At 37.0% G+C, this 12,344-nt stretch overlaps 1 protein-coding gene across 1 annotated transcript in view; it reads left to right on the top strand.

Annotated features, from left to right (window-relative positions):
- Pdhx (pyruvate dehydrogenase complex component X) overlaps positions 1-12,344 on the top strand; it is a 45,186-nt gene that overhangs the window by 13,291 nt on the left and 19,551 nt on the right. The window contains exon 3 of the mRNA XM_090347889.1: positions 9,681-9,781. Coding sequence (XP_090204015.1) covers positions 9,681-9,781 — 101 coding nt within the window. The remainder of the gene's footprint in view (positions 1-9,680; positions 9,782-12,344) is intronic.

The raw sequence follows: 12,344 nt of genomic DNA, 5'->3' as shown, positions 1-12,344 counted from the left end.
AGTGGTTCTCATCTACTCGGGAGGCTGTTATCTAAGAATCTTGATTCAAAGTCAGCCTGGACAGGAAAGCTCCAGAGTTTCTTACCTCTAATAAACCTATGAAAAGCTGGAGGTGGAGTTGTAGCTGAAGTGATAGAGTGCTGGCCTTGAGCACAAAGCTCAGGGACAGCATCCAGGCCTTGAGTTTGAACCCAGACCTTAGGGTCCTAGGAATGCCACAAAACAAAGGAGAAAAAAAATGAATTTATTGACTATATTATGACAAGGATAAATTAAATGAATCACACACTACACAAAATGGAAAACATTTTCTAAGTATAAGGGAGAAAAATTAATGAATTTTTCTAAAGCAGACAGTAAAATAAATACCCTTATTATAACTCAGAATCCAGATTAAAAAGGATAATACTGTTAATGATAAAGATAAAAGCTATGATAGGTATAATCACAGTAAGGCAAGAAAAATAGTTAAGTAACGAATTTAAAAGGGTATTTGCTTTTTGTATCACAAAGAATATTTCCATGGAAAATATGGAGAATAAAACTAACCACTTAGGAAAATTGGTAAGATATGTGACAAATGGTTTATGACAAAAGAATTTCAAATGTCCCTTGAACACAAAACAATGCTTAATACTGAAAAGAAAATAAATACGGACTGGGTATAGAGTATATACCTTTAATGCCACCCGGTTTGAAAGTAGATAGGAGAGGATTGCCATCTGAGGCTGGCTCAATTGGTGGAGTGCTTAGCAAGCATAAGGCCCTGAGTTCAGTTACCAGTACCACCAAAAACAAAAGGGATGAATGCATGAAAGAAAAATATGAGTTTAATTATATATACATTTACTAGTTTGATTATATAAGCCTAATAACTCAAAAAAACATAATCCTAAATTGTTAGGTAGTATTAATTTAAGAGTTGTATTTTATGGAAAAAAGAAAATCAGTAGGTAAGATGGTACCTTGGGAATGTGGACATTTGAATAGATAAGGTTAAGGAAAGAGTTTACTGTGGCAGTATCTAGCAGGGAGTCTTCAATATCCAGCTCTTGGTTCCTGAATACTAATTCCTTCTCAAGCCAATAAAGTCTTCTTGGAGAATAGCTTCCTCTAAGAAGGAATTATATATATTAATTTGGAATAACTTGATTCAGAATGCATGGATGCTATTTAAAAATAAAACAAAACAAAAAGAAAGCCACCAAACTCAGGAACCAAAGCTAGGGAAGCTTGAAGATCAATAAGGATAATAACTACAGTGATTGAAATATACATTAAGAGCACTTGAACTCTCAATTCAAGTTTCAACAGTTAAAAAAAATAGTAATAATTGATTAGTTTACAGGATACTAGGAAATAAACTGATTTTGAGACCTAGCAATATGTAGAAAGCCTCAAGCCTATTTTTTTCTGCCTTTCCTCCATAAACTATAGTGCAGGGTAATGAGATGATTGATGAGAAGTGTCTCATCAACTGGCTCTGTTAATTAAAAGCTGTGACTGGTCCTGTATGTTTTGTTTGATTGGAAGCATTACTTAGTTCTTCTTTTGTGCGTCAGAGTGTGTTAATATGTTTCCTTTTCCTGTTTTAACTAGCATACTAAATGGAACAGTTCTGGTGATACTGTAAGCTGTTGATTGGTAAATGTATAGGCAGAAGGGAGGATCAGCCAAAACAAGGGAAGGAGACAGGCATCCTGGAAGATTTTGCAGAAAAGGAATATTTGAGCTGATTCTTACAGAATAAACTGGCATTAGAAAAATTAAACTAATGGGCTGGAGGTATGACTCCATTGGTAGAGTGTTTATATAGCAAGCACAAAGCTTGAAACTCCCTTACTGCTGAAACAAAGAAAATAAGAAAGGTAAGAAAAGAAAAGACATTCCAGATGATGTCAGCCAAATGTGGGAAAAAAAAGTCTTGGTAGGAAAATGTCATGAGACACACTTTGGCAACAACAGGTAGTTTGACTTCATTGAGAGCTTTGTGGGTATAAGATAAGAAGGATCTGGAACACTACTGTACAGTTTATCAGTGTGTGAAGGTTTTATCCTAAAGTCAAGGTACATCTACTGTCTTGATTATTTAATAAGAAGTGGTTTCTGCATATTTTCCTTGAGCATTATACTGCTTGGGATTGGCCCTAAAATTATGTAGTATCAAGCAATTTAATAGTCCCCTTTGGCCTGTCCCAGTTGAAAGCCTAAACTGAGGGCATCTAATCAATATGGTTATCTAAGCAAAGGGAGTAAGTCTTCTTGGCACTTGATGTCATATTATCCAAGAATCCTTTAAATGTCAGTTGGGTTTAAACTCAGGAAACATCAGTTACTAAATGTTAGCACCACAGAGGTCACTGAGTCAAAGCTGAGGTCATAAGCACACTGGGCCTTTGCTGGAAAGAGGGAATTGCTGAAATCGCTGAAACTGAGAACAGAAATAGGTTCCATGTGGTAAAATTTGAGATGCTAATCAAACATTCAAAGGAAGATGTTCAGTTGATTAAGGGAATTGAAGTTCAGGGGTAAGGCCTGCCTTGGAAATACAAATTTGAGTCATCAAAATGTGGAAAGACTATTATAATAGACATATTTATTTGTGCTTCAGATTTACTTTTGCTTTTTGTGAGAAACCCAGATAGGTGTAAAATGGTCCTGGACAGATAGTCCCCCTGGGTCACCAGGCAGAAGCCATTTTGACAGAATATAGCTTATAATCCAAGCCACTCCAGATTCCAAGATAAATTCCTTCTTGCCAAGAGCTCACAATACTATGAATGGAAACACTCATTTAAGAATCAAAGTCAGGGGGCCGGGAGTTTGGCCTAGTGGTAGATAGAGTGCTTGCCTAGCATGCACGAAGACCCAGGTTCAATTCCTCGGTACCACATACATAGAAAAAAGCCAGAAGTGGTGCTGAAGCTCAAGTGGTAGAGCTCTGGCCTTGAGAAAGTCCAAGGACAGTGCTTATGCCCTGAGCTCAAGTCCAGGACTGGAAAAAAAAAAAAAAAAAAAAAAAAAAGAATCAAAAGTCAGTAGACGATAAGCAGAGGGACTAAGCCTCTAAGAAATTCTACTTGGAATTACTAGATAGACAAAAATGTAAGTTTGAGAAGATGAAAGATATATGAGAAGAAATTGAAAGTGAGAAATGATAGTCAATGTCTGAAGAAATCCACTGGCGTTTTTGACATGGATGTAATGGAACTTCTAATAATAAAAAAGTGTTTATAAAATTACCAGCTGTGCTTTTGTTTACTCTTGAGACCTTCATTAATGGATCATTACTATTACTTGAAACAGTTATTTTAGAATTTATAACAGGTTGAAATTTTTCATGAAGCGGAAAGTATTGTATGTAATTAGGTTTTGCTTTGTTTTTGAGACAATGTCTGGTCTCAATATTCTCCTGCTTCAGACTCCTCAGTGTTGGGATAATAAGCATGTGTCACCAGATCTGGTTAAATGTAATTTCTTTTTGAGAAAAAAGCTAGGTGATGATCTGATAAACTTCTGTGGATAGTTCTATCTTGCCAACCTTTAAGTTCCTTGAAAACTAGAGGCTTTATAATTGGGAGCTATTGTTTACTGACAATGTGGGTGTATGTGGGGGGTGGATGTTTTAAGTGAGGGTTAAGAGTGCAATGGAAGTGGGTGCTGTGGCTCATGCCTGTAATCCTAGCTACCCAAAAAGCTGAGATCTTTGGATCAAAGTTCAAACCAGCCCAGGTACAAAAGGACCTGAGACTGTTATCTTCGATTAACCTCTAGAAAACAGGAAGTGGTGCTTGGCTCAAGGTAGGGCAGTAGCCTTGAGCTGAAGAGCTCTGGGACAATGCCCAGGCTCAGGGTAGGGTGGTAGCCTTGAGCTGAAGAGTTCGGGGACAGTGCCCAGGCCAAGTTCATGCCCCATGACACCCCCCCCCCACACACACACAAACACAAAGAGTGCAATGGAAAGAACTCACTCACCATTTGTCCTTTGATTTATCTCATCCACTGAGGAGCTATCTAGGAACATACTGAGCTACATGAATTTCTGTTACAGAAATATGTACTAGCATGCTATAGATTATAGCCCTATTTGTCAAACCCCCGAGCCTTATAACTCTGTTAGAATAAATGTTAGAATACTTATCTGGTCACTGGTGGCTCACAGCTACAATCCTCACTATTCAGGAGTCTGAGAGATCTGAGAATCATGGTTGAAAGCCAGCCAAGGCAGGAAAGTCCTTGAGACCTTATCTCCAGTTAACCACCAGATGTCCAGAAGTGGCTCTATGGCTCAAAGGGGTTGGGCACTAGCTTTGAATAAAAGAGCTCAAGTTCCAGCTCCATGACCAACAGTAACAACAAAAACATGTTAGAATAGTTAGTGTCCTTGAATTGTTAAGATTGGATAGAAATTGTGCATCATAAAGCGAGAGGAGAAGACACTGAAAGTTTTAAGTATTACCCACAGTTTCACTCTCGTGAAAGATAAATTGAGCTATAATGCCACATCTTTTACTGAAGATTAGTTTGGGGAGGAGAAGCAGACTTCTGATACTTTCCATCTAATTAAAGTTGTCACAGTTCAAGCGGGACGCTGGTGGCTCACACCTGTAATCCTAACTACTCAGAAGGCTGAGATCTGAGAATCGCATATCTCCAATTAACCACCAGAAAACCAGAAGTGGCACTGTGGCTCACATGGCAGAGCGCTAGCCTTGAGCGTAAGAACTCAAGGACAGCGCCCAAGCCCAGAGGTCAAGCCCCACAACTGACAAAAAGAAAAGTTGCCACAGTTCATTTTTTATCAATTGGAAAAGCAACTTTGTTAAACAAAATAATAGAAAGGAAGAGTAGTGTTGCCATTTTTTTGAGAGAGCATATTTGCCCTTGTTTTATTTCTTGAGATAAATTTTTCTGCTGTCCCTGTGGCTGAGTGAATAGTTGTGTGGCATACTTAGGACGTGGTATCTGGAGCAGGCACGGTAGGTGGTAATGAGTGATGCTCCCTATAGTGGGTGGTGTGGCTCCTCTAATACTGTCATTCTTTGTGAACACTCCCGTGACTGAGAACTGTGAGGTCTTCCCTTAGTCTTTATGTAAGTCTTACATTGCCTTAAGCTAGTGTAATTCGGAAGTAAAAATGACATGAAGCAAGCTTTATACCGTATCACCAGGTGACTCTGCATATTTATCCCCATCTAGATTCTACTATAGAAGAGATGGTGCTATCTTTTACTTCTGTACATATATATATATATATATATGTACATTTGTGGTGATAAAGTGGAGAATTTTTGAAAAGTGAATTCCACAAATAGCTTTGTTTTTCTACTACACCGATTATTAACAGCTTGAAATATAATGTACCTAGTCTTAATACTTTTGCCCACTGTAAGTGCACAAATCTGATGATTTTTAGTAAATGTAGAGTGTGCTATTATCATCAGTCCTGTCCAGTTTTAAGACATTTCAGTCTTCGGCCACTCCTATCACGGAAGTTTTGGTAGAGCCGAGTTATTTTGTGAAAGCAGTGTCTGTGTTTAGTTAATAAGCATCACCACTAACTGTACTTGAGTCTGTGCTTTACACCTGGGATTTAAGAGAGGGCAGCCTCTGTGTACCCCCATCCTCGCCTCTTATCAGCTGCCCATCCATCTGGAGAAAGGACCAGGACAATGCTGCTGGCTGGGGGCTGGGGAGCGGCCCCCGGGCGGGCCTCTGCTCTGGCCCCTCCTGGGGCCCGCACTCTTGCTCCGGGCCCGCGCCACCTCCGTCACTGCCCCGGACCACATGGAGATGGGGACCATTTGGAGATGGCTCAGGAATACTCCAGGGCCGCTGTCTCCTGCATCCATCCAGTCAGCTATCACCAAGACAGCAGAGAAGCCATCTGTGCTTGCCCAACATCCTAACTGCCCAGACCAAACTCTGTGGACAGACCCAACTGCGTATTTTTGTACTCAGTGCTTGGTACTATCTTTAAATGCCAAAAGTGTCCTACAAATCAAATGTGGACATGCGTACACTATGTAGTTCAATATGTATTGTAAGGAAGCTCACAGTCTCCTCAGTAGAGGAAAACCCAAGTTAAAAAGTTACTAATATAGCAGTGTAACACTCCCTAATGCTATTTGTGATTCTTTTTTATTTAACTGCTCCAGGAATTCAGAAGTAGGAGAAAAAGCATTTCTCTGAAAAAGCCAGCAAAGATTGTATTGCTAAAGTAGATCTGTACCTGGATCTTAAAAACAAAGATTGGAATTTGAAGATGAGCAAAAACAAGTGATATGACATCATTCTATTCTGCCTTCTAATATCCAGAGTTTATTCCTAGGCAACTATGCGGTGTTTGAGTGGTTGTCTAGTTCAGTAGTTGGTCCTGTTGTTTCAATAGAAATATAAGAGGTTCTGATTTTTTTTCCCTTTAAAAATAGAATCTGTTTTGGGCACTAAACCCTCTGTCATATGAAGAAGCATTTAATATATATAATGTGGCCGTGGTTTTCCTCCATGTGACATACAAAGGTGATTTGTGGTCTGCCCCTTCTTATTTCACCAGCCTGATCTTAGCAAATCTCTCCTATACTGCTTGCAGTTGGTTCCCTGAAGTGTCTGAGCTCTGTCTCCAGGCATCTACTCTATTGTCTTCTCCCTGAGTTACTGCCCTTTCACTTGCCTCATCTTTTCAGGCTCACATAAGCTGAAGTGTGTCCTGGGAAATTTCTCTCAGCTTTCAAAAACTGAATTAGATGACTCTCTCATGACTTTCTGAATGCTGTCAGAGAATATTCTGACTTTACCTGGTCTTGCTGCAATTTGCAATTTCCTTTTTACTAGGTCAGAAATTTAAACATGTTGTTTTCCACTTAAGATATTCTCAGTGCCTTAAAACATTTTTCAAAAGAAATATTTGTTGACGAGAACGTCTCTTCAGAGTGTAGATGAGGTCTCTTTTAGCTGACCAATAGACAGCATCTAATATGTTTATTAAAATAATTTCTGAGATTGGTTTTGAATTATCTTAAATATGCTGATTCTACCTATTTGATCATCTTAGTATACAGTGAAGTTTGTTTTAGATTTTCCTTCATATTCTCTTGCTACAGCATCCCATTCCAACTGCTTTGGTGGTATATGGGAAGAGGTGTATTTATATGTCTCCTTTTTCATTCCTTTAGTTTTTTTTCTGCTTTAGTTTCTGTCTTGTAAGATGCCTTTGTAAAGATTTTGATCTTTTGTAACCATTTCAATAATGTCTGATTTTTATGAGTGATTTTAATAATTTATATTTATTATTACTCATATATTGAACTGCTACCATTTACATATATTTCTAGTTTTATTCTCTGCTCTTTTCATATTCTTTTCAGGTGCCTATTTTCTGTAAGATGATACATTTTGTTATTTTCTATTTTTCTCTGAAGACCTTTTGAATTCTGTAAATTGTATTTCTATTTTTAAATGCTTAAATTTTGCCAATTAGGTCTGGAGTACTTCTGTACTTTTTCCTTTTTATGATATCAAAATTGTTAGCATGGTTAATTAGCATGCAACTAAAACATTCTCTTTTAACCCTTCAAATAATAACTTTGAAATGGTTAATAACATTTTAACAATGGCAGTAATAACTTGTTTCTTGTATCCCTGAATCCTCTCTCCGTCTACCTTCCTTGATGAACTGTATCTTGAAAGAGCTCTGTTCAGTGATCACTAATAGTGGTAATGTTTCTTAGGCTTTGTATGTCTATAAAGAATACTTTTATTTTATTCTTAATCAGTGGTTTGGCTGCATATAAAATTCCAGACAGTTACTTTCCTCAGCATATGATGATATTACTTCATTGTCTTCTGACCTCTATTGCAGCTGCTGAGAAGTGTGCTCAGTCTGTCATTCCATTGAGGTAACTGTTTTTTTCCTCTGATAGTGTTAAGTTTTGTTTTTTATTGTTGATAATGTGCAGTTTCCCTTCAGTGTCTCTAATATGGACTCGTGTTTAAACGATCTAAAACTTTTTTTCCCTCTGTTTTCTATGAAGGTATAATGTGCATAAAATGTAAGCTACTTCCATTTTTGTAGATCCATGTATCATGACTTTAACACCTAGAGATTTAGAATACCACAAGACTTCCTTCTGCCTCCTATGAGCCAGGACAACTATTCTAAACTCTTTCATTGTGAAGATGCCTGACTCCTCTAGTTAGTTATGAGAAGTTTTCAGCAATTTCTTCATGTACTGCTTCTCCACCTGTATTTCCAGTCTCTTTTAGATTTCCTAGATAAAAACGTTGAAAATATTTTTGACTTTGTCATACTTAAGTTTTGAAAATTTACTTTAGGACTTGATTCTAATTTACCGGAGTAGACTACTGTATATCTCCTGCAGCATTGCAGCCTCTGCCTGTGGCACCTAACTGCTTTTTCCTTTTTAAAATCTTTTTGTTTAGTCATATTAAGTTCCTAATAGTTGCTTAGTACTGACTTTTAAAATCACTCATTCACCATGTTCAGTCTATTGTGTATCTCATTCTTTTTTAGTTCAATAACTTTTAAAGTTTTTATTCCCAATACTTCAAATTAGTTTTTCTTTCCTTTTTCCTCGATATGGTTTTTTATCAGTGTAGGTCATGATTATTTCTGAAAATTTTTCTTGTGCTTGTGATGGCTGTTACCTTCGTTTCTATTTTTTAAACATTTTTAAAGATTACTTATCTTAAAATATTTGGCAAATTGTGCTAAATGAGTTGCTGCACTGAAATGCAGACTGTTCTGATTATTGACTTTGTGGCTTGCTTTCTTAGATTACTTTCAAAACTTTGAATTTTTGCTGTTGCTTTGATGTTTTTCCTCCTGCCCTTTTGTACTCCACTTAGTACCCTCTGTTTGCTGTTGATTTGAGGAATATTAGCAACTGCAGTCCTGGAACCAGAGTGTGGCTTAACTGGGTTCATGTTGTTGAAAAAGTTTATACACCCAGGTTATATACCCACAGTTTCTATCTTGGTCTGTTAATAATTTTTGATTGCTCATTGGGCTAGCTTCATATTATGAATATAAACCTGACTTCATCTTGCTTTAAGAGGAATCCAGTCTGAGGCCCCTGACTCTGAACTTCCTTTATTCCATAGAGAAAATTCTGTATATGTCCCCTTCCCTCTGCTGTAAACCTGCTCTTACATCCAGAAACTCACACTATCTAGTGCAGATCCTGATCAATTTTTTTAGTTTTTCTGTCTTTTCCATTGGATATCATTTTGACTCATGCTTTTATCCATTTATGCTGTATGGTACTGACAGACTTTTTTTTTAATTGACTTCAGATGCTAACCCAAAGTGCTATCTATGTAGTAAACTTCTCTTCATGGAATTAGTCAAACTGTATCGAAAAGGAGGCTGTATGAGGTTCAGAATTGGTTTATTCCAGAGAGGGTATGCCTTTATTGTTCTTGTCTCTAAAGTGTGATTTCCTTTTTAATATATGTTCAATAATAGCTTTATTATAACAAATATAACTTGAAAATACAACAGTGTTTACAAACACACACACACACACACACACACACACACACACCATGAGAACTATTTATACTTACAAAGCAGAAATAGCTAGAGTATTTTGTTGTTTTCACTTATTAATATTCAGATTTAAAAGAAAGAAGGAAACAAACCCAGTGTTGTTTTGTAGGTGAAGCTGTCAGTGCTGGAGATGCGCTATGTGAAATCGAGACTGACAAGGCCGTGGTTACCTTAGACGCAGGAGATGATGGCATCTTGGCCAAAATAGTTGTAAGTGTTTCAGTTCAGTTCTCTCCTAAATGTAGCATTCCTTATGCAAAGTTATCATTTATTTTATCTTTATTTACAGTGGTGGATCATTTGTCACCTATGAATTTTAATTCCAATGTCATGACATTTCACACACCCAAGGTCCAATAATAGGCTGTTTTTCCATATTAACATCTAGAACATTTAGTAGAGCATATGACATAGTAGCACACTGCTGCTAAATTGGTGGAGTTAAAACCCATTAAGAGCTCAATAAGCATCACAAATCCCATCATTACAGTTGTTTGCTCAGGTCTTGACCATTAGCTCCCATGTCAGTGTCTATGACTGTCTAATTCTTTATATTGATTGTCTGTGACTTGTTAATATTTGACTGTTGAAAGCCATTGAGTTATATAGTCTAATTTGTTCAGTATACCACACCTCTATTGCTGTCCTTTGTTGATGCGTTTTCACTCTGAGCTACCAGCTCAACCCATATTGGCCACAGATAAGCATACCTTCCTTTTTGTATGCTGTCCAAGCACCAAACTTTGGGATATTATACTATAATTGGATATTGATCTTTTAGCATATTTTTTCATTAGAAAATCCCCTTACCCATTTTTTTCTAGCCCCTTAGTGTTTCATTCCTGACATTAGTCAATTAGACATTATTTTCTATGATACAAACAGCCAGATTGACATATAATATATTATCATCTTCCCTGAAGGAAATATGAATTGATGTTTAAAATTTTTTGTGACTGTGTAACTGGAAAAATTGAAATATTTGTGCCCAAGATAATTGGGAATAATAGACTGCTTGAGTTACATTAGTAATAAACCCAGTTCTAATTTCTTGTGTGCTTTTTGTCAGGCTCTTTTTTGGCTCTGGTTCTGGATCATTTAGCTATGAAAGTCCTCCAGGACTGATAGCATTTCTCACTTTGGCTGCTTCTGCTTATTAATGCATTTCAGATTGTTAACCATGTCAGTGGGGCAGCAGTACCTACTTATCCAGCCCCTGATGCTCTGCAAGGGTGAGGTGTGCTCTCAGGTGTACTTATCTGTTACTGCTGCCCAAAGACAGTTATTCTTTGAGCAAAGAAAGAGTGCAAGTATATTTTAGATCTTTGTGGCTTTATTTACTTTTTATTTATTTTGCCAGTCCTTGGTCTTGAACTTCGGGTCTGAGCACTGTCCTTGAGCTTTCTCAAGGCTAGTGTCCTACCACTTGAGCCCCAGCACCACTTCTAGCTTTTCCTGTGTAGGTGGTACTGAGGAATCGAACCCAGGGCTTTGTGCATGCTAGGCAATCACTCTACCACTAGGCCACACTCCTGGCCCCCTGTGTGGCTTTATTGCTATGCTAATGCTATAGCAATAGGACTACATTTATGTGAGAGTGTATTGAATTTTACAGGGGAAAAAGTAGAAGAAAAAAAAATAAACATTCATTAGTAGTATCTTCTCTTTCTGTCTACTCTTTATCCTACCCTACTCTACTACCACAACATGCTATAAATGTATAGCAAGAGCTATACCTTTATCTTTCATTGTGGTATAATTCTTATATTAACACACACAATGAAAATAATTTTATGGGAATACATATAAAAGGTTACTACTTTAGAATCAACTGAGCTTATTAAAAGATTTGTGGTATCCTAAAGCTAAATACTAAAAATAAGTATTAAAAACTGTATAACATGTCAAACCCACATTAGACATTTTACTCTTCCAAGGAATTTAATTCCATAGTCTCTGAGAACCGTTGAATAATAGTTGTCTGGCTTTCAAATTCCAGACAGATTCTAATCTTGTATTAATACATTTGATTCTAACAAACTGTTGGTGTGAGGTATATATTGTTGTATGCCCCCTAGTATTCCCACACATATGATATGCCTAGATATGCATTTTCAGCCCTTAGCCTTGGGCATCTGGTAGTTCAACTTTAATCCTAGTTGAGTATATCTTCTCTTTTTGTTTTTGTTTTGTTTTCCTGTGTAATACCCCTATCTTCTCTTGTTTTAATACCTTGAATGTTTAGTAACTTGAATGACAATGCCACTGCAGCAATAATAATACCTTTAATGTTTATGTCAAGTGGCTGCAGGTATTCTAAGTCATTTATCTATAATTTTCTTAAGACTTCTCTGATAAATAGCTACTTATTATTTCCATTATCCAGATCAAGAAACAGGCATGGTAAAATAAACATTATGAATAACATGTGACTAGTAAGTAATACAGCCAGTATTAAAACCTCTAAGAAGTCTTCATACAATAGGAGGGAAGACTAAGTTTTAAATGACGGGCTTATGATTAAATGCTTCTGTACTAATGAGCTGTAAGTTAGCAGGGCTAATTATAAATACCTTTTATTTTGTATGAAAAAAAATCAAAGGATGGTGATTGGGTGACAGAGATCAGGAAACCTGGGATTTGAGGCTAGCCCTTACAAAAGCTTGTGAGCTCATTTCAGCCAATAAAAATGCTGAGCATATATTTTTGGAGACTGAGATAAAAGAGGTTAAGAATGATTTCAGAAAGTAGTATTAGAAACTGGGCAGGACGA

Source organism: Megascapheus bottae, chromosome 16 (genome assembly GCF_031878675.1).
Source record: "Megascapheus bottae isolate mThoBot1 chromosome 16, mThoBot2.hap1, whole genome shotgun sequence".
Lineage (NCBI taxonomy): Eukaryota > Metazoa > Chordata > Mammalia > Rodentia > Geomyidae > Megascapheus > Megascapheus bottae.
Note: the sequence above shows the minus strand (reverse complement) of the source record. Positions and strands in the feature narration are given on the sequence as shown.